The sequence below is a fragment of the Chiloscyllium plagiosum genome, unplaced genomic scaffold (genome assembly GCF_037043375.1).
Source record: "Chiloscyllium plagiosum isolate Xiang-an unplaced genomic scaffold, Cpla_swu_hap1 HiC_scaffold_14, whole genome shotgun sequence".
NCBI classification, from domain to species: domain Eukaryota; kingdom Metazoa; phylum Chordata; class Chondrichthyes; order Orectolobiformes; family Hemiscylliidae; genus Chiloscyllium; species Chiloscyllium plagiosum.
The window spans coordinates 20497045-20523879 of record NW_028270152.1 but is presented as its reverse complement, the minus strand read 5'-3'; the positions used below and the strand labels follow the sequence as shown (position 1 = coordinate 20523879).

Here is a 26835-nt window from a genome sequence, read left to right as displayed (position 1 = left end):
TGCATTCGTGCGCATTCAACGCATGAACTCAGCAACTTGTACAGTTTTGTTCAGATCAAACAACACCATGCCCAAAAAGATGGTGTTGCTATGGAAACGCTGCTAGGCCCAGCTCTCTCAAACATATTGTTGGGTACCATAAGAAATATATCTTGGATGCAATGACACCTAACCATCTATCCCTTAAACATCCCAATCTTGTGCTCATCCTTGAATTCATCTTTGAAATGGAGCAGTCCACTAAGCTCCCTCTGCCTGATATCAGAGTTGAGAATTGGCCAGGGAGTTCTTCAATACTATCTATCACAAGCCTGTCTTTATTTGTAAACATAGATGTTGTGATTTTTACAGCTCCAGTCACCATAAGGTTGGCTACAACATCAAGTCAGGAGTGAGATGCAATACACCCCACTTGCCTGAATGAGTGCAGCTTGAACAACACTCAAGAAGCTTGACACCATCCAGGACAAAACTTGACTGGCACCACATCCATTCCTCTGCCACTGACGCTTAGTAGCAGCAGTATGTACTGTCTACAAGATGCACCACAGAAATTCACCAAAGATCCTTAGACAGCACCTTCCAAACCCATGACCACTTCCATCCAGAAAGACAAGAGCAGCAGATACTTGACAACACCACCCATCTGCAAGTTCCACTCCAAGCCACTCACCATCCTGACTTGGAAATATATCTCCGTTTCTTCAATGTTGCTGGGTCAAAAATCTGGAATTCATTCCCTAATGGCATCTGGGTTAACCTACAGCACATAACCTACAGCACTTCAAGAAGGTAGCTCACACCCACCTTCTCAAACGCAACTAGGTACAGGCAAGAAATGCTGACCAGTTGGTTGTGACCACACCCCACAGGTGAATAAAAAACCTTAGAACTGGGGACTTTTGCTCACCATTCAGGCATGATGCTGAAACAGGAATAGCAAAGCTATCCTGGGGACGAATGGCCATCCTGGTCAAATCAGTTGGAAAAAATATTACATAAATTCATGGACATCACACTTGTTCCCAAAAAAATGTCCAGTCTACTTCAAACTTGAAGGCTAAGGTATTTAGCCTTTCAGCAACAGGAGAAGCTAGCTGTTTGACACTGATGCTGTGCAGTAGCAACATGAGCCCAACCAAAAAGACACTCTGCCTATTACACAAAAGGAGGAATGAATTTCGGTGCTAGTGTGATGTCAGGTATGAAGGCTCTATGTCCCAGAGGCTGGCAGACCACTTGCCACAAGCAAGTACTGAGCATATTCAATCAGCCTGTTCTTGCAAATGTTAGGAACACAAAATGTGAAGTGATTCCACAATTGGATAGTATTTGCTAAATAATCCCAAATGTGCTAAGAATAACTGACAACCAACTAAAGACTGTTATATTCTTTACAGTGTGGTACACATGCACTTACATGTATTAGTACACAGTCCCCATTTCTAGGAGCAGAAAAAGATGTGAACAAAAGAGGTGGTGACCTCCCATTGTCTAATGCAAATCTCAAAGCAGTCTCTTGACCAATCAATGTCAACCTGCCTGGTTTAAATTTAGACAATGTTTGTTAACCAACTGTCAGTCATTATCACAAGTGCATTCTCCCTGGAAATACCTCAACAATCCTAATCCACTTCCAACCAATCAGCATTCTCTTAGAGTCATAGAGATGTACAGCATGGAAACAGACCTTTCGGTCCAACTTGTCCATGCCGACCAGATATTCCAACCCAATCTAGTCCCACCTGCCAGCACCTGACCCATATCCCTCCAAACCCTTCATATTTATATACCCATCCAAATGCCTCTTAAATGTTGTAATTTTATCAGCCTCTACCACTTCCTCTGGTAGCTCATTCCATACATGTACCACTCTCCATGTGAAAACGTTGCCTCTTAGGTCTCTTTTATATCTTTCCCTTCTCACCCTAAATCTATGCCATCTAGTTCTGGATTCCCCCACACCAGGGAAAATATTTTGTCTGTTTACCCTATCCATGCCCTTCCTGATTTTGTAAACCTCTATAAGGTCACCCCTCAACCTCTGAAGTTCCAGAGGAAACAGCCCCAGCCTGTTTAGTCTTTCCCTATAGCTCAAATCCTCAAACCCTGGCAACATCCTTGTAAATCTTTTCTGAACCCTTTCAAGTTTCACAACATCTTTCCGATAGGAAGGAGACCAGAATTGCATGCAATATTCCAACAGTGGCCTAACCAATGTCCTGTACAGACGCAACATGACCTCCCAACTCCTGTACTCAATACTCTGACCAATAGAGGAAAGCAAACTAAACGCCTACTTTACTATCCTATCTACCTGAGACTCCACTTTCAAGGAGTTATGAACCTGCACTCCAAGATCTCTTTCTTTAGCAACACTCCCTAGGACCTTACCATTAAGTGTATAAGTCCTGCTAAGATTTGCTTTCCCAAAATGCAACACCTCGCATTTATCGGAATTAAACTCCATCTGCTACTTCTCAGCCCATTTGCCCATCTCGTCCAGATCTTGTTGTAATCTGAGGTAACCCTCTTTGCTGTCCACTACACCTCCAATTTTGGTGTCATCTACATTTTACTAACTTATACCTCTTATGCTCACATCCAAATCATTTATGTAAATGACAAAAAGTAGCGGACACAGCGCCGATCCTTGTGGCACTCCACTGGTCACAGGCCCCCAGTCTGAAAAACAACCCTCCACCACCACCCTCTGTCTTCTACCTTTGAGCCAGTTCTGTATCCAAATGGCTAGTTCTCCCTGTATTCCATGAGATCTAACCTTGCTAATCAGTCTCCCATGGGGAACCTTGTCAAATGCCTTACTGAAGTCCATATAGATCATGTCTACTGCTCTGCCCTCATCAATCCTCTTTGTTACTTCTTCAAAAATCTAAATCAAGTTTGTGAGACATGATTTCCCACGCGCAAAGCCATGTTGACTATCCCTAATCAGTCCTTGCCTTTCCAAATACATGTACATCCTGTCCCTCAGGATTCCCTGCAACAATTTGCCCCACCACCGACTCAGGCTGACTGGCCTACAGTCCCCTGGCTTGTCCTTACCACCCTTCTTAAACAGTGGCACCATGTTTGCCAATCTCCTGTCTTCCGGCACCTCACCTGTGACTATCGATGATACAAATATCTCAGCAAGAGGACCAGCAATCACTTCTCTAGCTTCCCAAAGAGTTCTCGGGTACACCTGATCTGGTCCTGGGGACTTATCCAAATTTATGCGTTTCAAGACATCCAGCACTTCCTCCTCTGTAATATGGACATTTTCTATTTTCCTACATTCTATCCCTTCCATATCCTTTTCCACAGTAAATACAGATTCAAAATACTTGTTTGGTATCTCCCCCATTTTCTGTGGCTACACACAAAGGTTGCGTTGCTTTGAGGGACGCTATTCTCTCCCTAGTTACCCTTTTGTCCTTAATGTACTTATAAAAACTCTTTGGATTCTCCTTAATTCTATTTGCCAAAGCTATCTCATGTCCCCTTTTTGCCCTCCTGATTTCCCACTTCAGTATACTCCTACTGCCTTTATACTCGATCTAGCCTGTCTGTACCTGACATATACTTCCTTCTTTTTCTTAACCAAACCCTCAATTTCTTTAGTCATCCAGCATTCCCTATACCTACCAGCCTTTCCTTTCACCCTAACAGGAATATACTTTCTCTGGATTCTCGTTATCTCATTCCTGAAGGCTTCCCATTTTCCAGTCATCCCTTTACTTGCGAACATCTGCCCCCAATCAGCTTTCGAAAGTTCTTGCCTAATACCATCAAAATTAGCCTTTCTCCAATTTAGAACTTCAACTTTTAGATCTGGTCTATCCTTTTCCATCACTATTTTAAATCTAATGGAATTATGGTCACTGGCCCCAAAGTGCTCCTCCACTGACACCTCAGTCAACTGCCCTGCCTTATTTCCCTCCCCTCCCCTATCAGCATTCTGGAAAGGCCACTCCCTCCACGACTCCCTCGTCAGGTCCACATCCCCCACCAACCCAACCTCCACTCCCGGCACCTTCCCCTGCAACCGCAAGAAATGCAAAACTTGTGCCCACACCTACCCCCTCACTTCCCTCCAAGGCCACAAAGGATCCTTCCATATCCATCACAAATTCACCTGCACCTCCACACACATCATTTACTGCATCTGCTGCACCCGATGTGGCCCCATGTACATTGGGGAGACAGGACGCCTACTTGCGGAACGTTTCAGAGAACATCTCTGGGACACCCGCACCAACCAACCCAACCGCCCTGTGTCTGAACACTTCAACTCCCCCTCCCACTCCGCCAAGGACATGCAGGTCCTTGGCCTCCTCCATCGCCAGACCATGGCAACACAACGCCTGGAGGAAGAGCGCCTCATCTTCCGCCTAGGAACCCTCCAAACACAAGGGATGAATGCAGATTTCTCCAGCTTCCTCATTTCCCCTCCCCCCACCTTATCTCAGTCCCAACCCTCGGACTCAGCACCGCCTTCTTGACCTTCAATCTTTTTCCCGACCTCTCTGCCCCTACCCCCTCTCCGGCCTATCACCCTCACCTTTACCTCCTTCCACCTATCGCATTCCCAACACCCCTCCCCCAAGTCCCTCCTCCCTACCTTTTATCTTAGCCTGCTTGGCACACCCTCCTCATTCCTGAAGAAGGGCTTATGCCCGAAATGTCGATTCTCCTGCTCCTTGGATGCTGCCTGACCTGCTGCACTTTTCCAGCAACACATTTTTCAGCTTACTTCCAAAGAGTAGGTCAATGTTTGAGCCTTCTCTAGTACGTACATCCACATACTGAATCAGAAAATTTTCTTATACACACTTAACAAATTCCTCTCCATCTAAACTCTTAATATTATGGCAGTCCCATTCTCGTTCAGTATAAAGTAGTTGTTTTTGCTTTATATTGACAATTATTATGAATTCTCCTAATAACTACAAAACACAAAGCTTCATTGAAATCAATCATTTTTCAGAAAATCAGAAAATTTCAAGCTCTGTACTATCAAATGACAATTTGTAATCTGTGTTAACACCTCATGTCAGCAATGCAGTATTCATAATCCATTTTTCCTTTGGTTTGCAGACTGGAATTAATGTCAGTAAACTCATTTTGAAAAAGAAGAAAAGAATCATGGCACTTAAGAACAAATTGAAAAAGCAGGAAAAGAAGGATAAGAAAAAAGCCAAGAAAGAGCAAAAGGTAGAAACATTCCACTAAATTACAATAAACAAATAGTTCTCTCTCTTTCTCCAAGTCACTTCTTATTTTTCCTTCTTCTATTTAAATAGTATTAGATTATCTCCTTCACAGGACTTTGTCCTTGAACACTTTGGAGAAGCCTACCTGTTTTTACTGTCATGTTCTTCAAAGCTAGGCAGGACCGGGAATAGCTTGTGACTGCCTTTATCAGTATAAGACATTACATGCATGAGTCATTGAATGGAAATACACTAGTTATAGATTTTCTCTAATCAACTTGGATAATGCTCCACATTCATATAGAAATATTACAGGACCAAAGGAAACCATGCACCTCATAACCACTGCCATCAGGCTTTAAATACAATACTCATTACAAAAGGAGTGTAATCATGAATATTTTCTACAAGATAAGACACACTATAGAGTGTGTTGCTGGAAAAGCACAGCAGGTCAGGCAGCATCCAGGGAACAGGAGAATCGACGTTTCGGGCATAAGCCCTTCTTCAGGAATGAGGAAAGTCTGAGGATGAAAGATCAGTCCTCAGCAGAGGCCTCACCTTCATTCCCCTACGCTCTCGGATTAATGAATTCAACACACGGCGTGACATCGAACAATTCTTCCGCCGCCTTCGCCTCCGCGCCTACTTCTTCAACCAAGTCTCTCGCCCACCCTCTGACGACCCCTTCTCATGCCTCCAACACACCCCATCCACCTGGACACCCCATGCTGGCCTCCTACCTGCTCTCGACCTCTTCATAGCCAACTGCCGCCGCAATATTAACCGCCACCTGAACTCCCCCACCCCTCTCACCCACTCCAACCTCTCACCCTCGGAACGCGCAGCCCTCCACTCCCTCCGTTGCAACCCCAACCTCACTATCAAACCAGCAGACAAGGGAGGCGCGGTAGTAGTTTGGCGCACCGACCTTTACACCACTGAGGCCAAATGCCAGCTCGCAGATACCTCCTCCTACTGCCCCCTTGACCATGACCCCCACCCCCCACCACCAAACCATCATCTCCCAGACCATCCATAACCTCATCACCTCGGGGGATCTCCCATCCACCGTCTCCAACCTCATAGTCCCACAACCCCGCAGCGCCCACTTCTACCCCCTACCCAAAATCCACAAACCTGACTGCCCCGGCCGACCCATTGTCTCCGCCTGCTCCTGCCCCACCGAACTCATCTCCGCATACCTCAACACGGTCCTGTCCCCCTTAGTCCAAGAACTCCCCACCTACGTTCGGGACACCACCCATGCCCTCCACCTCCTCCATGATTTTCGCTTCCCCGGTCCCCAACGCCTTATCTTCACCATGGACATCCAGTCCCTGTACACCTCCATCCCCCATCAAGAAGGACTCAAAGCCCTCTGCTTCTTCTTTTCCCGCCGTACCAACCAGTACCCTTCCACTGACACCCTCCTTCGACTGACTGAACTGGTCCTCACCCTGAACAACTTCTCTTTCCAATCCTCCCACTTCCTCCAAACGAAAGGAGTAGCCATGGGCACCCGCATGGGCCCCAGCTATGCCTGCCTCTTCGTAGGATATGTGGAACAGTCCATCTTCCGCAACTACACTGGCCCCACCTCCCACCTTTTCCTCCGCTACATCGATGACTGTATCGGTGCCGCCTCGTGCTCCCACGAGGAGGTTGAACAGTTCATCCACTTCAACACCTTCCACCCCGATCTCAAATTCACCTGGACAGTCTCAGATTCCTCCCTCCCCTTCCTCGACCTTTCTATTTCTATCTCAGGCGATCGAATCAACACGGACATCTACTACAAACTGACCGACTCCCACAGCTACCTGGACTACACCTCCTCCCACCCTGCCCCCTGTAAAAATGCTATCCCATTCTCCCAATTCCTTCGTCTCCGCCGCATCTGCTCCCAGGAGGACCAGTTCCAAAAACGTACAACACAGATGGCCTCCTTCTTCAAGGACCGCAATTTCCCCCCCCCCCGACGTGGTCGACAATGCCCTCCACCGCATCTCTTCCACTTCCCGCTCCTCCGCTCTTGAGCCCCGTCCCTCCAACCGCCACCAGGACAGAACCCCATTGATCCTCACCTACCACCCCACCAATCTCCATGTACAGCGCATCATCCGCCGTCATTTCCGCCACCTCCAAACGGACCCCACCACCAAGGATATATTTCCCTCCCCTCCCCTATCAGCATTCCATAAAGACCACTCCCTCCGTGACTCCCTCGTCAGATCCACACCCCCCACCAACCCAACCTCCACTCCCGGCACCTTCCCCTGCAACCGCAGGAGGTGCGAGACTTGCGCCCACACCTCCCCCCTCACCTCCCTCCAAGGCCCCAAAGGAAACTTCCATATCCGCCACAGATTCACCTGCACCTCCACACACATCATCTATTGCATCCTCTGTACCCGATGTGGCCTCCTCTATATTGGGGAGACAGGCCGCCTACTTGCGAAGCGTTTCAGAGAACACCTCTGGGACACCTGGACCAACCAACCTAACCAGCCTGTGGCTCAACACTTCAACTCCCCCTCCCACTCCACCAAGGATATGCAGGTCTTTGGACTCCTCCATCGCCAGACCACAACAACACGACGGTTGGAGGAAGAGCGCGTCATCTTCCGCCTAGGAACCCTCCAACCACAAGGGATGAACTCGGATTTCACCAGTTTCCTCATTTCCCCTCCCCCCACCTTGTCTCAGTCAAATCCATCGAACTCAGCACCACCTTCCTAACCTGCAATCTTCTTCCTGACCTCTCCACCCCCACCCCAGTCTGACCTATCACCCTCACCTTGACCTCTTTCCACCTATCACATTTCTGACGCCCCTCCCCCAAGTCCCTCCTCCCTACCTTTTATCTTAGCCTGCTGGACAAACTTTCCTCATTCCTGAAGAAGGGCTTATGCCCGAAACGTCGATTCTCCTGTTCCCTGGATGCTGCCTGACCTGCTGCGCTTTTCCAGCAACACATTTTCAGCTCTGATCTCCAACATCTGCAGACCTCACTTTCTCCACACTATAGAGTGGACTGTTGATGTTAATAATATGAAACTATGGTTTGAGGATTCATCTAGCAACTTTTTTTTAAACAAAGTTCTGAAAAACTTTTCATTCTTTTACATTCATTCCTGGGATGAGGGTGTTGCTGACTAGGCGAGCACTTATTGCCTGTCCCTAATTGCCCAGAGGGCAGTTAAGAGTCAACCACACTACTGTGGGTTTGGAGTCACATATAGGCCAAATCAGGTAAGGATAGCATTTTTCTCCCCTAAGTGACATTAGTGAACCAGATGGAGTTTTCCGACATTCAACAATGAATTCATGGTCACCGTTAGACTCTTAATTCCCAGACTTTTATTGAATGCACATTTGACATGGTGTGATTTGAACCTAGGTCTCCAGAATTTTATCTGGGTGTCTGGATTACCAAGTCAATGATAATACTACAAGGCCACCACTTCCCACTGAGGCACAAGTTAAATACAGGGGAAAATGAGTCTGTGGTTTACCAGTATATAGACACTGGAAATGGTTGGGGTGGAAAAGCAGACATTTCTTCACTCCTTCCTATCACGTTATGTTATTATGACTGTGGAATATTGAATATACTATTAGGTGTTGCACATTATAACAATATTTTAAACACAAAATATCAACCTCTCTCCAGCAACAGAAAATCTTTGAATCAGGAACTGATGGCCCAGCCACCATCACTGAGAATATTGGTAACGACAACTCTATCAGCTTAGAAATAAATTCGGACTTTGACTCGCCATCTAAAGTCAGCAAAAAGCCGGAGGAGCTCAGCCTGGAGTCTCTTGGTCTTCAAAAACCCGATGTTCATTCCCTCATACTTGACTTTAGTCCTGTCAACTTTGTGGATAGCGTCTGCATCAAGATTTTGAGAAATGTAAGACAGGCCTCAAACTTCATTCTATTTTGACTCTAATTGTGAACTTTATACTCAACAAAATAAGAGACGCCTAAACAAGAAATGTTAATTTTCACTTTTGACACCAGATTGCTGCACCAAGCAATCATGTCAAGTGCAGCAAGGTGAATATAAACTGCATGTTCGAAGCAGAGAAGCTAACTTTACAGCTCCCTTTATCTCACCTCAATACAGTGCTTCCACCCTTTCACATAATAGCATGTCTTGCACATGATTAATTTTCTGTTCAATCCATATTTAACAGTGTCAAACTTGAGGCCAGTAATGGCATTATAAAACAGAACCCATTAGAAATTGGATTCAGACGGCACAAACACAATTTACTTATGGTTCTTAGAGCTATCTAGAGTTAAAACCTCAGTCCCTAAGGTGAAAGACCATAATTCTAATCCACAGCGCTGTCCATAGTACCATCAGAATTTAAACCATGTTGAAAGTCTTTACCTAGCAAAGCTGTGACACACTGACACACTGACAAACTGCGCTGTGGAGTAGTAAACTGACTGGCACACTGCTCATCTTGATCACAAGTCAAGCAAAAAGTACTGAGAGGTGCATTTCCAGATACAGACTGGTAAATCCAACATGGGGAAAGATTAGACATTTATGCTGTTGGTCCTGATTCAAGTTACTGTATTGATCTATACTGTGGGCAATCATTCATGGAGCTTTGTCAGACCTCTTGATGGACAATCTTGCGGTTTCTTGGTGAACCACATGAATGATCGATGAGAGCTCTAACCGTTCACATCCAGCATGTCGTCTCCAACATCTCAGGGTAATAATCAGTGAACAATAGGGCAAGGCATCACAGCAGCAGCAGCAAGTTTTTGGTATTGTTACAACTTCTGGCTTTTTAAAACACATTAAAATAGAATAAATAAAGAAATTACTATACCTTTAAGAGAAATTAAAGTTGGAACAAGTTGCAGTATAAAATCTGTTCTCACGTTTTTTTTATTTCTTAGATTTTGAAAAGTACCAGCTTTGCAAAATAATTTGCCGCTCAGGTAGAATTGCACAGCTCCTTGGGAGACCAAAGTGCTTAGATGGCATAATGTGGGTTCATGTCATGCTTGCCTAGACGATGAGGTTAGAGTCAAAAAAACTACAGGTGCTGGAATCCAAAGTAGACCAGCAGGAGATTGCAAGAACACAGCAAGCCAGGCAGCATCAGGAGGTGGAGAAGTCTGACGTTTCCCATATAACTCTTTTTCAGGAATAGATTAGAGTGGTGCTGGGAAAGCACAGCAGGTCAGGCAGCATCCGAGGAACAGGAAAATCGATGTTTCGGGCAAAAGCCTTTCATTCCATCACCCACATCTGTCTGTTTCAGGAATGATGATTTCTGCCTGGGGCTGAGGTTTAATTTTAGAATACTCTAAGGAAGTGAACTGTGTTTGTGCCATCTGAATCCAATTTCTACTGGGTTCCATTTTATAATACCATTACTGGCCTCAAGTTTGACACTACTAAAGATGAATTGAATAGAAAATCAATCATGTGCAGGACATTCTATTACGCAACAGGGTGGACGCACTGCGTTGAGGTGAGATAAAGGGAACTATCCTGTAAAGTTAGCTTCTCTGCTTAGAACATGCAGTCTATATTCACCTTGCTACACTTAACAGGATTGCTTGGTGCAGAAATCTGCCTGGTTTGTTAGACAGTGAGGTACCAATCTCCCCGGTCCTGGTACAGGAATTAAACTGAGGCTCCATAGAGAGTGAAACCACGAAAGAGTATGAAAATAACTTTTAAAAAGACTTGCCAGAAAAAATAATCTCTACCAAAATATTTTTGAAAAACATGCTTGACTTCTGGAGGGAATTTCTAAGTGGGCCAAGTCATAGACATTGAACTTTTTTTTTGTATCATTTAGGATCAAGTGTTTCCAAATGTTAAAGCAAAAATGTTGATAAAGCCAAGTTTCCCCTTTTGAAAGCGTGGTTTCTACCTCATATAAACATCTTTTGCCCCGTGGAAATAATCAAAGCAATTTCAGGGGATGAAAGGTAATGTCATCACCTCCTGCCCTCTCATTAGGGATGATTGGTGGGAAGTTGAACTCGATGCCTCAGGTAAGGAGTAAGGCTGAGAAGGCAGGACCTTTGTGGTAACCTCAACCAGTGTTGTCGTCAGTCTGCACTGCAAATCAGCCATTCAGCCAACTGTGCTAACTGACTCTTTAGTTTCAGAAAATAGTAGAGAAGAAAAGAAACTCATTGTGCCCATCAAATTTGCACTGGAATTTTCAAAGAGCAATCGAGTTGGCCCCACATTGAGTTTCTTACTCTTATCTCTGCAAACATTTTCTTTTTTTTTAAGAATGTGTTTGATCCCCTTTAGAATGATACTATTGAATCTGTTTCTGGCACTTCATCACACCGAGTGTTCCAGATCCTAACCATTCATTGTGTAAAATAATTTTACTTCATGCCACCCTTGCTTCCTTTGACAGCTACCCTAAATCTATGCTCACTAGCTAGCGATCCTTCAGCTTTCAAAACAGTTTCTCTTCATCTCCTCCATCTAAAATCTTCAATATATTAAACACCTCAATCAAATCTCTTAGTCATCTCTGCTCCAAAGAGATCCATGCCAGCTTCATCGCTCTAATTCCTCATTCATGGAACTATTCCATGAGATTTCTTCTGTCATCTTTCCTACGTATATCTTTCCTAAACTGTGAGTACAGAATTGAGCAATAATCCTGTTGGAGCCAAAATATAACATAATACAACAAGCTGGAAGCACTCAACAATGCAGTTCTCACTATTTGGTTTGATCATGGAATTTGCATGAACGATGATTGACCTAGTCAGCTCACAAGGCTTTACTTCACTTCTTATTGAAGCGATCAAGTTTTATTTGGAAACTGCCTAGGTCATATGGATTCTGGATTGCCTGGATTCTTAGTTCAAAGCAAATTATTAAAGATAATCAGCCAGACCAGAAGATGACCTACATCTTTGCCAGTAGCACTGCCACATTTAATCTGGTTTTTCTCACTTGTTAGTGGCCTGATAAGTTTGGCCCATAGAATCCTCTACCTATAGTTCCACCCGTACCAATCAAGGTATATAGCATTCACTAAGTACTAGCCCTGCCCCTTCCCCCCTCATTATAATCATCAGCTCAAGACACGGTTTGAACCCACACCCTGGCACTCCTTTCAGTTATATGCTGAATCCCTTGCTCTTTGCTGCACCTGTTTGCCTGTCCCATTCTGATCGCACAGTTGAAATCTTTCACCAAAGTGAAATGTTTGGTGTCTATCCAGAAAAAAAAATTAAATGCGTTTATGGTTCAGTTGATAAAAGAAACCCCTGTGCAAATACTCTAGCAAATGTTCGTGAGGTGATTCAGCACTGTGTACTTATGACACATTCCTAATTCTATTTTAAAGCTTGACTGTTTGGTTTGGTTGCTATTCTTGATGAGTATCTCATGATACAGTAAGACCACATTTATTTAACGTGCCCATACAACCCATGTTGAATACCTGCATTCTTTGCATTTCTGTGTCTCCATCTTTCGCTGCTTTCTTTTAGTAAGACAAAACTACTTTTATCATGTCCTTCTTGGATAGTAGTCACGTAGGTTGTTGTAACAATCCTCTCTCCAGAAGACTTCACTGTATATATGTGGATGCAGAAGGATGTAACTCCCTGCTCCAGAGGACTGTGCAGTCTTCATCATTGAGTATGTCAAAACAGATTGATAGATTTCTACATATTAAAAACACCAAGGGATACAGGGGTAAGGATGTTTGAAGTAAATCAGTGTGATCTCATTGAACGGGGGAGCAGGTGCAAAGGGCTGATGGCTGACCGTTGCTCATCTTTTTAATGTTCCTTTATGCCTGCCCAACATTTCCCATACTTGGGTCATTTCGAACACAATGCCACATTTTCAGTCGGGCCCACAGAACCTAGTCTGTGTTTGGTCTTCCCAATGTAGGGAAGAAAGCACAGTGAGCAGCAAATACAGTGTAAAATTGATAGAAGTGTGGGTAATTTGCTACTTTACTTAGAGGAATGGTTTGGATGTTGAGGACGGGGTGGGGTGGTTGAAGGGAAAGTGTGCAGTTCTTGTGTTTGCATTAGGCTGAATTAGTGTTTGATATTAGTTTAGCACAACTTCCTGACCTTCAATCTTTATACTACCGTATAAAAGCCTCCATGCTTTAGTGAGCACATCATTAACTGGCCTTACAACTCGATGCTTTTATATTCCAGATTTTCCGGGATTATAAAGAGATTGAGGTTGACGTTTACTTATCAGGTTGTCACTGTAAGTAGAATGCACCTGACAAATTTTGCCTTTCATTCAACCCACACTTTTCTTTTTATAACACTGGTTGAAGGCTTGCTGACTTAGCTCGTAAGTAGGAGGCTGAATATGGAAATAAGACATGGGATCATTTTAACCTAATCTGCCAATGGTAAACTGATTATGTCAGGTGGAAAATCATTATACAACTTTCCAATAAACTTCATTGATTTCAATGAGATGAAAATCAAGCTATCAATAAAACAAGCATTGCATCCAATTTAATCTGTTTCCTGATGGAACAGTCATCTAAATAATCTAACTGTCCAATAATCTCCTAGGTTCAATTGGTTGTAGTTTTATAGATCTCAGCCTGTCAGCACTCAAAGGGAACCTCAATTATTCTGCTCTGTGATTCCAGATTCATGGTACTGTGTTGACCCAAACTAACGTCTGCAGCAGCCTAACAAGCCATTCAGTTGAAGTAGAATCATAGTACCACTACAGTGTAAAAGCAGGCCATTTGACCCATCAAGTCCACACCAACCCTCTGAAGAGCATCCCACACAGACCCACTCTATCCCTGTAACCCTGCATCTCCCATGGCTAATCCACCTAGCCTGCACATCCTTAGACACTATGGGAAAATTAGCATGGCCAATCCACCTAACCTGCACATCTTTGGATTGCGGGAGGAAACCGGAGCACCTAGAGGAAACCCACGCAGACACGGGGAGATTGTACAAACTCCACACAGACAGTCACCTGAAGGTGGAATCAAACACAAGTCCTTGGAACTGTGAGGCAGCACTGACCGTCATACCACCCAGTTCTAAGGAAGTAGGAATGCCCAACAAATGCTAACCTTACCAGTATCACCCACATCACATGAGATATTTAATAATATATGTATATAGAATAATTCCAGATCACCTATTGATCCTAACTGAATTTCATTTCTTTCAGGGGCTATTATTCAGCAGTTTGAACAAGGAGGATTCTTTGGGAAAAACATCAGCAAATCCCAGATCTTTACTACTGTACACGATGCTGTTCTATTCTGTATGATGAAAAATAACCCATCGACTGATCAGGCATTTTACATGGTCAGTCACTTTTATTTTTAAATTTTTTATTGTTATATGACTCTACATTTTTATTTACCAGGGTATAACTAGGTTGATGCTAGACACTCTGGAGTACAATGAACAAATTTCGGGGAAGGTGTGTGATTACTGAGAATAATTCTTTTCTTATACCTTTCTGCACCTCTCACAATAGAATACTGGACAGATTTCCAATATGCGATATAGTGCAGATTCACCCTTAGCGAGACTTCTGGTTTAGGAATACACATGGTCATAAAACTATGTGGTGGCAGAGACAGAGTAATATTGTCCAGAAAAATGTTCATGAACAGCCGGAACTGCTGAAATGTCATCCCAGGAGGATAGAGATTATGCATCGGGGGATTAGCAAACATAAATAAACCACGTAGAATGTAACGTTAGTGAGAAGCAAAGGGACCCCACAGTGCAGCGTGCAGTTAACATCAGTCGAGATGCTGAAATGTAAATTGTGGCAATTGTGGCATGATCTGCTTGATTATTATCTATATGATTGCTCATATGCTCCTCCTTCTTCTTACTGGCTTCCATGAAGTAATGGGTTGGGCACAGAATTCAAGTAGAACATATCATGGCGTGGTCAATAAGAAAAGGCTATATAAATTAAGAAAGGAAAATTCTTTCAGACGGATAAGTACTGATGTGATTCAATTTCCAACTATTGCAATGGCTAGATCTTATCCCAAGATAAGGGGGGGGGGGAAGCAGAGAGATGTTGAAATCCCACAAATACTCAGCACACAAAACATGTGTGGGCCAGGTTTCACTTTAGTTGAAATGTTGTGAACACACTACCTTATGTTGATTTCTCAGTTACTTTTCATTGTAAGGTGGAGGAGGTTATGGTTGAGAAGTCCCCTATCAACCTAGTACCAAAGATACAAGACAAATTTGACACGCGTGTAGCCCGAACATAATTATTGTACTTCAGAAGCTGCGCATTGCAACACATGATAGCATGACGTGGGGAAATGATAATCTTTATGTTCTTTCTGTTTGTTTTCTCTTTGTTTTCTATTTCTTTCACCATCATGTACTTCCTGAGGGCCACACACCAGGGATTTGGCAGACTCCCGGGAGCAGGTTTCCCATCTTCTCTCTTTGGCCATGGAACAGATTGAAAAAAGGAACATGTTTTGGAAAGTGTGCTAGATTTAGCTGTAAAAGGGTAAAGTGTTCCCAATGTTCATGATTTTGTTGTAACCTTCTGACCTCTTCTCTATAGAATGGAACCCTTGCACTGTCTCCTTCACAGGATGACGAACAAGAGTCCACCCTTGCTCACGTAAGAAGCTTTTTTTTTCAAAAAATCTGATGTTTAAAATGTTGTTTAAAGTTAATGAATCTGAATTATCGCTGGAGAGCACGGGGAAAATAATTCTGCTTCACCAGATTCTTGGCGAGCATTGCAAAACTTGTCATGTGGATCATAAGCACAAAAAACTTGTTTCAACATAACGGCCTGGATTTTATAGTTCAGTGCTACCAGCATATGTTGTGAGTGGGGAGTCAGAAAGTGTCACACTCCCTGCTCAGAATAGGTACAAAATGGTACACACCCCAGGATGTGGAACCTCCTGATCCCTGGGCCAATCAGTCCCAAAAAAGGATGAACTGACAAGAAATCTTACTGAATCCACCTCTCTGTTGGTCAACAGGGAGCAGAGAGGTCCCCAGTAGCATAAGAGAAACCTGTAAATTGGTTTTTCTCTGTAATCTGGGGAGGTGTTAACTCTCCGGCCTACATATGCTGTCTCTGTCAGCATCAAGGTTAGACTCAACCTTCTCTTGGGAAATAAGGCAGGGAAACTGACTATGTTAGTGGGAGAGCACTTTGGGACCAGTAACCATAATTCTATTAATTTTAAAATGGTTATGGAAAAGGATAGGCTGGTCCACAAGTGGAAGTTCTAAATTGGGGTTGGCCAATTTTGATAGTATTCGACACAAACTTTCAAACGTTGATTGGGGGAAGTTGTTGACAGATAAAGACACATCTGGCAAATGGGAGGCTTTCAAAAGCAAGGTAACAAGAATTGAGGGACAGCATGTTCCTGTTAGAATGAAGGGCAAGGCTGGTAGGAGTAAGGAATGCTGGACAACTAGAAATATTAAGGCTCTAGTCAAGAGAAAGAAGTAGGTATATGTCAGGTATAGACAGAGGGGATCAAGTGAATCCCTTCAGGAGTGCAGGAGGTATAGAAGTACACTTACGAAGGAAATCAGAAGGGCAAAGAGGGAACATGGGATAGCTTTGGCAATTGAGGTTAAGGAGAATCCAAAGAGATCCAATGGGGCCATCTCTGTGTGGAACCACAGGAGATGACTGAAATCCTAAATGAATATTTCAGTATTAACTGTGGAGAAAGATATGGAAGATATAGAATGCCGGGAAATTGACAGTGACATCTTGAAAAATGTCCATATTACAGAGGTGGAAGTGCTGGATATCTTGAAACACATAAAAGTGGATAAATCCCCAGGACCTGGTCAAGTGCACTCTAGAACTCTGTGGGAAGCTAGGGAAGTGATTGCTGGACCCCTCGCTGAGATATTTGTATCACTGATAGTCACAGGTGTGGTGCCAGAAGACTGGAGATTAGCTAACATGGTGCCACTATTTAAGAAAGGTGGTAAGGACAAGCCAGGGAACTATAGACCAGTGAGCTTGACATCGGTGGTGGGCAAGTTGTTGGAGGAAATCCTAAGGGACAGGATGTACATGTATTTGGAAAAGCAAGGACTGATTAGGGATAGTCAACATGGCTTTGTGCGTGGGAAATCATGTCATACAAACTTGATTGAGTATTTTTAAGTATCACCAACGGGATTGATGAGGGCAGAGCAGTAGACATGATCTATTTGGACTTCAGTAAGGCATTCGACAAGGTTCCCCATGGGAGACTGTTTAGCAAGGTTAGATCTCATGCAATACAGGGAGAAATAGCCATTTGGATACAGAACTGATTCAAAGGTAGAAGACAGAGGGTGGTTTTTCAGACTGGAGACCTGTGACCAGTGCCACAAGGATCGGGGATGGGTCCACTATTTTTCGTCATTTATATAAATGATTTGGATGCGAGCATAAGAGGTATAGTTAGTAAATTTTCAGATGACACCAAACTTTGAGATGTAGTGGACAGCAAGGAAGGTTACCTCAGATTACAACAGGATCTTGATCAGATGGGCCAATGGGCTGAGGAGTGGCAGATGGAATTTAATTTAGATAAATGTGAGGTGCTGCATTTTGGGAAAGCAAATCTTAGTAGAACTTCTACACTTAATGATAAGGTCCTAGGGTGTTTTGCTGGACAAAGAGACTGTGGAGTGCAGGTTCCTAGCTCCTTGAAAGTGGCATCACAGGTAGATAGGATAGTGAAGGTGGTGTTTGGTATGCTTTCCTTTATTGGTCAGAGTATTGAGTACAGGAGTTGGGAGGTCATGTTGCAGCTGTACTGGACATTGGTTAGATCACTTTTGGAATATTGTGTGCAATTCTGGTCTCCTTCCTTTCAGAAGGATGTTGCGAAACCTGAAAGGGTTCAGAAAAGATTTACAAGGATGTTGCCAGGGTTGGAGGATTTGAGCTATAGGGAGAGATTGAATAGGTTGTTTTCCCTGGACCATTGGAGGCTGAGAGGTGACCTTATTGAGGTTTACAAAATTATGAGGGGCATGGATAGGATAAATAGTCACAATCTCTTCCCTGGTTTCGGGGAGTCCAGAACTAGAGGGCATAGGTTTAGAGTGAGAGGGGAAAGATATGAAAGAGACCTACGGGGCATCTTTTTCACACAGAGGGTGGTACATGTATGGAATGAGCTGCCAGAGGAAGTAGTGGAGGCTGGTACAATTGCAACATTTAAAAGGCATTTGGATGAGTATATGAATAGGAAGGGTTTAGAGGGATATGAACCGGCTGCTGGCAGATGGGACTAGATTGGGTCTGAATATCTGGTTGGCATGGACGGGTTGGACCAAAGGGTCTGTTTCCATGCTGTACATTTCTCGGACTTTAAGTGTATCCCAGTGGGATGCTAGAGAAGAAATTATGGGGTCCCTAACAAGGATAGGTGCATCATCAACAACCCTGAGGAAGTTGCCAGGAAGACTTGGAGGGTTGCTAATGTTGTACTATTATTTAAGAAAGACTGTAAGGAAAAGCCAGAGAACTACACACCAGTGAGCCTGACATCAATGGTGGGTAAGTAGTTGGAAAGGTTTCTGAGACACAGGATCTACATGCATTTTGAAAGACAAGTATTGATTAGGGTTGGTCAGCATGACTCTGTGCGTGGGAAATCATATCTCACTAACTTGTCTAAGTTTTTTGAAGAGGTGTCCGAGACAATTGATGAAGGTAGAGTTGTAGATATTGCCTACATGGACTTTAGCAAGGCCTTCAACAACGTTCCACATAGTAGACTGGTTAGTAAGGTTAGATCACACAGGATCCAGAGAGAACGAGCCGATTTGATACAAAATCAGCTTGACAGTGGGAAACAGGTGATCGTGCTAGAGGTTTGTTGTTCAGTCTGGAGGCCCATGATCAGTGGAGTGCTGCAAGAATCATTGTTGGGTCCACGACTGTTCATCATTTATATCAATGATTTGGATGAGAATATAGGAGGCAAGATTAGTAAGTTTGCAGATGACATCAGAATTGGTGGGAAGGCCTTGGGGAGTGTTGTTGAAACAGAAAGACCTATCGGTGCAGGTACATAGTTGCTTGAAAATGGCATCACAGGTAGAGTGGTAAAGAAGGCATTTGGCATGCTTGCCTTCATTAGTCAGCGCATCGAGTATAGTAGTTGGCACATCATGTTACAGCTGTACAAAATATTGCTGAGGTCACTTTTGGAGTACAGTATACAATTATGGTCACCCTTATAGAAAGGATGCTATCAAACAGGAAAGGATGCAAAAAAGATTTCCCAAGGGATGTTATCAAGACTGGAGGCTTGAGTTATAAGGAGAGGCTGCATAGGCTGGGACTTTTTTCCCTGGTGCTGAAGAGGCTGAGGGGTGATCTGATAGAGGTTTAGAAAATCATGAGGGGTATAGATAAGGCACCATCTCAAAGTCTTAAGGGAACTGTTCCCAGTGGATGCTATAAAATTACCCATCAGTCCAGGGCTCCTGGCGCAGTAAGTCAAGGGCTGCTTCCCATAGCAGTCTGAGGAGTTGGCTATAGTCAAGCATCTGGTTCTTGCTCAGGAAGTCCATGCATCTGCAGTTGAGGAGTGGGTCACAATCACTCCTGTAGCTCCATAGCAGCCAGTCTGGGCTAGCACTAATGTAGGCCGGGCTACATACAAGTATCAGTCAGGGGGGTGGGAACTTCTCCTAGCTGATATGAAAAGAAGGTATTGATGTTCTGAAACTGTTAACCTCATTGTTGAGTCCTGAAGGAGAGAAGGTAACTAAGCTGTCGCCTATTCCACAATCATGTTATGAAATAGGTTGCTTTCATACAGACAACCATTTTCAACTACTCAAAGCCCCCTTATCACCTATCAGCTTTGCTTTTTCTCTAGCTTACTATCAACAATACCTTTGTCTGTCTGCCCTGTCTTCTCTCTCACTCTCTGAGCTCAGTCTCCACTCCTTTTTCCCCACCCAACCCTCATTATCAATATAAATGTTATCTTTTCCAAGCTGCATTCAATTGTGCAGAAGAGTCACTGCACTCAAAATGTTAACTTGTTTTCTCTCCACAGGTGCTGCCAGACCTAGAGTTTCTCCAGCAACTTCTGTTTATTCCCTCCAAATGCATCTGTTCCTAAGAGTCGCATTCCTTTTATTTTCCCATTCTATGATTTTAGCCTATTCTATGTTCTGCTATAAATCTAACATTTGGAAAAGAATGAACATAATTGATACTGTATATTTCTGAATTAAGTTGTTACTGTTTGGCGTATGCAATACTGACCCCTACTGGGAACTTTGATAGTAACCTTGATTCATTCTGTCTTGCTGATATCAGAATACATGTTCATGTAAATGATACACATTCAAAGTCGTCCTTAAAAGGACTTTGGGGTGAAAAAAAAGCTGCTGAAGCCATCATTTGTCAACTACAGATTTCACGCCTGAGAAGCTCCCAATTAAGTTCCTCCCTCTGCAAATGCCAGCTCATTTAAAATGCTGCCACCTGTACCTACTCCTGCAGGGAAGTCCCATTCAACTATGACATTTGTCCTCACTGACATCCAGTTTCCTTATTCCACAATTGAATGCCTTGAAAAACTTTGTTTTTGATGTGGGAATGTTGATGAGATAGACTTGGTTAGGGAGCTGAAGGTGAAGGAACCCCTAGGGGGCAGTGACCATAATATGATCAAATTCACCCTGCAGTTTGAGAGGGAGAAGCTGGAATCAGAATGTAATGGTATTACAATTGAGTAAAGGTAACTACAAAGATGTGAGGGAGGAGCTGGCCAGAGTTGATTAAAAGGGGAGCCGAACAGGGAAGGCGGTGGAGTAGCAATGACAAGAGTTTCTGGGGTTATTCATGAGGCACAACAGAAATTCATCAAAAGGAAGAAGAAATGTACTAAAGGGAAGTCAGAGACAGCATAAAAGCGAAAGAAAAAGTGTACAATGTGGTGAAGTTTAGTGGGAAGCCAGAGGATTGGGAAGCCTTTAAAACCAACAGATTATAATTTAAAAAGCAATAAAGGGAGAGAAGATGAATTATGAGAATTGGCTAGCTAGTAATATGAAAGAAGATTGCAAGAGTTTTATTATAAATCTAAAAGAAGGCCCCAAAGGAGCCTTCCACATCCATCAAAGTTTCACCTGCACTTCCACACATGTCATTTATTGTATCCGTTGCTCCCAATGTGGATTCCTCTACATTGGGGGGACTGGACACCTTCTCGAAGAGCACTTCAGAGAACATCTCTAGGAAACCCGCACCAATCAACCCCACCGCCCCATGGCTGAACATTTCAACTCCCCCTCCTACTCTGCCAAGAACATGCAGGTCCTGGGCCTCCTCCACTGCCACTCCCTCACCACCTGATGGCTGGAGGAAGAATGCCACATCTTCCGCCTCGGGACCCTTCAACCCCATGGCATCAATGTGGACTTCACCAGTTTGCTCATTTCCCCTCCCCCAACCTTACCGCAGTTCCAACCTTCCAGCTCAGCACTGTCCTCATGACCTGTCCTACCTGTCAATCTTCCTTCCCACCTATCCACTCCACTCTTCTCTCTGACCTATCAGCTTCATCCCCACCTCCATCCGGCATTGCACTCTCAGCTACCTTCTCCCCAGCCTCACCCCCCTCCCATTTATCTCTCCATCCCCGAGGCTCCCAGCCTCATTCCTGATAAAGGGCTTTTGCCCGAAACATTGATTTTCAGGCTCCTCAGATGCTGCCTGACCAGCTGTGCTTTTCCAGCACCACTCTAATCTTGACTCTTATGGATAGATCACCCAGACCAGATGCAGTACACACTAGAGTTCTGAAGGAGATAGCTGAGGAGATTGCAGAGGCATTGATCGTAATCTTTCAGCGAGGGTCCTAGAGAACTGGAGAATGGCTAATGTAACAACTCTGTTTAAGGGAGCCAGAAGACAGGAAACTATAGGCCAGTTACCCTGACCTTAGTCATCAGTAAAATTTTACAATCCACTATTAAAGTTGACATTGTGGAGTACTCGGAAGTGAATGGTAAAGTAGGGCAGAGTTAGTATAGCTTCATCAAGGGGACGGAATACAGATCTGTTCGAATTCTTTGAGGTGGTAATGAACACGTTAAACAAAGAAGTCAGTGTAAGTAATCTATGTGGATTTCCAGAAGACTTGTGACAAGGTGCCACACAGGAGACTGTTAAATCAGACAGACCATGGCATTAGGAACAACGTAATGTCATGGATAGAGGATTGGCTGATAGGCAGAAGGCATAGAATAAGGATAAAGTGGTCTTTTTCAGAATGACAGCCAATGACTAGTGGAATTCCACAAGGGTCAGTGTTGGGACCACAACTTTGAAAATCACACAACACTAAGTTACAGTCCAATAGGTTTATTTGGAAACACTAGCTTTCAGAGCACTGCTCCTTCATCAGGTGGTTGTGGAGTATAAGATCGTAAAACACGGAATTTACAGCAAAAGTTTAGTGTGATGCAACTGAAATTATATAATAAAATAGACCTGGATTGTTTAAGTTTTTCCAATATATAATTTCAGTTGCATCACACTGTAAACTTTTGCTATAAATTCTGTGCTTTACAATCTTATACTCCACAACCACCTGATGAAGGACCAGTGCTCCAAAAGCTCGTGCTTCCAAATAAACCTGTTGGACTATAACCTAATGTTGTGTGATTTTTAACTTTGTACACCCCAGTCCAACACCTGCACCCCCAAATATGGGGACCACGACTACTCATGGCATCCATTAACAATCCGGATGAAGGGCACCGTTGCTACGTTTTCAGATGGCACAAAGATAGGTGGAGGGACAACTAATGTTGAGAAGTGGGGAAGCTGCAGAATATCTTGGACATGCTAGGTGAGTGGGCAAAGAAGTGGAATACAATGTGGGAAAGTGTGAGGTAATGCACTTTGGTAGAAAAAAACAGAGGTATAGACTATTTTCTAAATGAGAAAAGGCTTCATAAATCTGAAGCACAGAGGGACTTGGGAGTCCTAATTCAGGATTCTTTCAAGGTTAACATGCAGGTCCTGTTGGTGGTTAGGAAGTCAAATTGCAATGTTAGCATTCATTTCAAAAGGGCTAGAATACAAGAGCAGTGATGTACTGCTGAGGCTGTATGAGGCTCTGGTCAGACCTCTTTCTTTCAATTCATTCACAGGATGAGGCATGGTTTGCTGACCAGCATTTGTTGCCCACCCCATTTGGAATATTGAAAGCAGTTTTGGGCCCCATATCTAAGGAAGTATTTGCTGGCATTGGAAGAGGTCCAGAGGAGATTTACAAGAATGATCTCAGGAATGAAGAGTTTATCCTATGAGGAGCGGTCGAGAGCCCTCTGTCTGCACTTGATTCAGCTTAGAATGATGAGAGCAGGGGGATCTGATTGAATCTTACAGAATACTGAGAAGCCTGGATAGAGTGGACATGGAGAAGATCTTTCCACTGGTAGGAGACACTAGGACCCAAAAGGCACAGCCTCAGAGTGAAGGGTCAACCATTTATAACTGAGATGAGGAGAATGTCTTCAGCCAAAGGGGCGCTTAATCTGTGGAACTCAACACCACAAAAACCTGTGAAGACTAATTCATTGAGTGTATGCAAGACAGAGATAGATAGGGTCTCTCATGGTGAGGGCATCAAGGGTTACAGGGAGAAGGCATGAGAATGAGATTGAGAAACAATTCAGCCATGATCGAGTGTCAGAACAGACTTGATGAACCGAATGGCCTAATTCAGCTGCTATCTCATATGGTCTTGTAATGTAATCATTATTATTGTGATAGTTGATGCAGATTAGAATTCAGATTTAGATATTAAAAGCAAAAAAATGGAAGTTAAAAATATCAAAGCTATTTTCTTTGTTTCACCTTTTTAGGCAATGAGCACACCGTTTTAATCCAAGAAGATCGGTGCTGCAATTGAAAACATGAAACGTAAAACCTGAAGAAAACAGAGTAATAGAAAGAAATCTCCAAAGGGCATATTTTAACTTGTCCTGTGTCCTGCAATGAAGGAAAATGGAGTAAGCTATGAAAAATCTGTCTCAGTGTAAATATTGACAAATTCCATACTGGGTGTAAAGCTACAAACCAGGGACATTTCAAACATTTCACATCTGGGACTTCAGCAGTCAACACCAAAAGGGTAACAGTCTTCTCTCTCTATTTGTCTTTCATTCTTCTATCCATCACTTTGCTACCTTTCCCTCTTAACCTTTTTATCTATTTTGATTTGAATAGGCACTACAGACCCAGCCTGAAATTGTTTTTGCCTTCTAGCTTTGATTATTTTTTTTGTCAGTCAGTACTTGTCTTAGACTAGTGCCCCCTCCTCATTCATATTGTTGCCATTAATAGATCTATTCATGTGGGTGACATATGGAACCAGTAATAGTCAAGGAAGGTCATCCTACCTGATGTGTTATCAATATTATAATAAATAACTGAAGCCCGTTGTCTAAGAAGTAAAGCATCTTCCAGGAGAAGCTGTTTATTTTTTGAGATTATGCTTCCAAAGCTTCCTTAGAGAAAAGAAGGGAAAATCTAGCCTTTGATGAACCTGAGGCATTGGCGTTGGATCTGGCTGGACCCACAAGCCCTTTCATAAAGTGAGTAAACAGAGGAACTGTGACTATGATTAGACTTCTGAGAAAGGCAGCATCACATTAAGCAAGAAGGAAACAAAACAGTCAATATAATAGTCAAAAAGCTGAAAGCTGCAGATAACACCATGAATTGTTCACTTTAGACAATGTGTTGTATTTTGTTTTGGGTTACAGGAAATTAATCTGCCCACTAACAACCCGTTAATACTTTTAGTCAATGCCAAAGGAAAATAAAAGGCATTTGACTGTGTTACTGACTCTAGTATTAGAAGGCCATTTATACCAAACCTCTATAAACTACAGATTTTTTTAAAAGACTACACTGGAAACCCTTGGAGCCATAATATTTCTTTCTATTTTGCATAACCTTGAAGATAGCACTTAGTACTTGCATTTATGTGAGAGTTTTTCCAGTTTTTAAAAGTATGCTATGAAAATGTACATTTCAGATTTAGTTAACCTCTTCATTGTCTTAAATTACACCTACTTATTTGATAAGTTAAATTAAAAATGTACATTCTCCATTTTGTATTAAATGTTCAGTTTGATAATGGTACATGTTTGATTAGTTTTTCTTTAACCTAATGAAAATCTAAAAGAGAGCGATGTACAAAACTTGAGAACCATGCCTAACTGATACATATATTTTAAAGTAATGCTTTTACCATTTTACTGTGATATATTTTTGATTTTCATGTAAACTTGCTGCTACAATCAAATGATACCTAATAGAGTTCAAGTTTTGCTATCGGAATTTCCTTTTGACAATTAAACCATTTTAAAAATGACTTAATTGCGTGTTGAATTCATATTAATTTACACAAACATAGTTTGTTGTTATGCATCAAATACCCATAAGATCACAAAGTTTTGGGCTGACAAAATTCCAGGTAATGACCATCTCCAACAAGAGAAGATCTAACCCTCTCCTCTTGACATTCAATGGCATTAGCATCACTGAAACTCCGACTATCAATATTCTAGAAATGATCCATAGAGGCTCATCCGAAAGAACTAGATCTTTCTGGACAAGACCTTCAGCGAGGTTATTACACAAATCGTACCAGAAGAGAGCAGAAGAGAGCAGGCGATGAGTAAGGCAGAGAGGAGACAGGTGCAAGAGACCCCGGGGGAAGTACCTGTCAGGAACAAGTTGAATCTTTTGGAAATAGTAGAGACAAATGACACTGCCAGTCTGCGAGGTGGCCAGGTCTGTCAATCAAAAGTTGGCGTGGAGACAGAGCAGAAGAGTCGGACATCGTACAGAGCCGTGGTAATAGGGGACTCCATAGTGAGAGGACCTGACCGGGGTTTTTGTGGCAGCAGGCGGGACTTAAGGATGGTGTGTTGCCTTCCTGGTGCCAGGGCTAAAGGCATCACAGATAGAGTGTAGGAAATCCTCAAGGATGAAGGTGAAGAGCCAGAGGTGGTGGTACATGTCGGCACAAATGATGTCGGGAAGAAGAGGAGGAACATACTACAGCGGGACTTCAGAGAACTAGGAAGAAAGCTGAAAAGCAGGACGTCCAGGGTGGTTATCTCCAGTTTGCTTCCAGTTCCTCGGGCTGGTGAGGCCAGAAACAGGGAGATAATGGACTTGAACGTGTGGCTGGGGAACTGGTGCAGGAAGCAAGGATTTAAATTCTTGGATCACTGGGGTATGTTTTGTGGTAAGCATAAATTCTACAAGACAGACGGTCTGCACCTTAATAGGTGAGGGACCAGCATTCTGGCAGGCAGGTTTGCTACTGCAACACAGCTACGTTTAAACTCAGTAGCGGGGGGGGGAGGGGGACAAACTGGATGTTTAAGAAGGAAATTGGAGGGAAAGTTAGAACAAGGAAAGTCAAGAAAGACAACTATATCAATGAGGCAGAAAACTCAGAAAGAGATCATGCTGTAAGGTTGAGTGAAAAAGGAGTTGATGGGAAGGGTGAGGGCAGTAACAAATTAAAAATACTATACATGAATGCACGAA

The 26835-nt window shown here is 43.3% G+C and overlaps 1 protein-coding gene across 4 annotated transcripts in view; it reads left to right on the top strand.

Moving 5' to 3' along the window:
* slc26a6.2 (solute carrier family 26 member 6, tandem duplicate 2) overlaps nucleotides 1-25645 on the top strand; it is a 165086-nt gene extending 139441 nt beyond the window's left edge. For all 4 annotated transcript variants that reach the window (XM_043707735.2, XM_043707737.2, XM_087994124.1 and 1 more), the window contains 6 exons: nucleotides 5101-5217; nucleotides 8893-9135; nucleotides 13419-13473; nucleotides 14419-14558; nucleotides 15805-15864; nucleotides 24129-25645. In XM_043707735.2, coding sequence (XP_043563670.2) covers nucleotides 5101-5217; nucleotides 8893-9135; nucleotides 13419-13473; nucleotides 14419-14558; nucleotides 15805-15864; nucleotides 24129-24149 — 636 coding nt within the window. In that variant the 3' untranslated portion in view covers nucleotides 24150-25645. The remainder of the gene's footprint in view (nucleotides 1-5100; nucleotides 5218-8892; nucleotides 9136-13418; nucleotides 13474-14418; nucleotides 14559-15804; nucleotides 15865-24128) is intronic.
* The last annotated feature ends 1190 nt before the right edge of the window (nucleotides 25646-26835 follow it).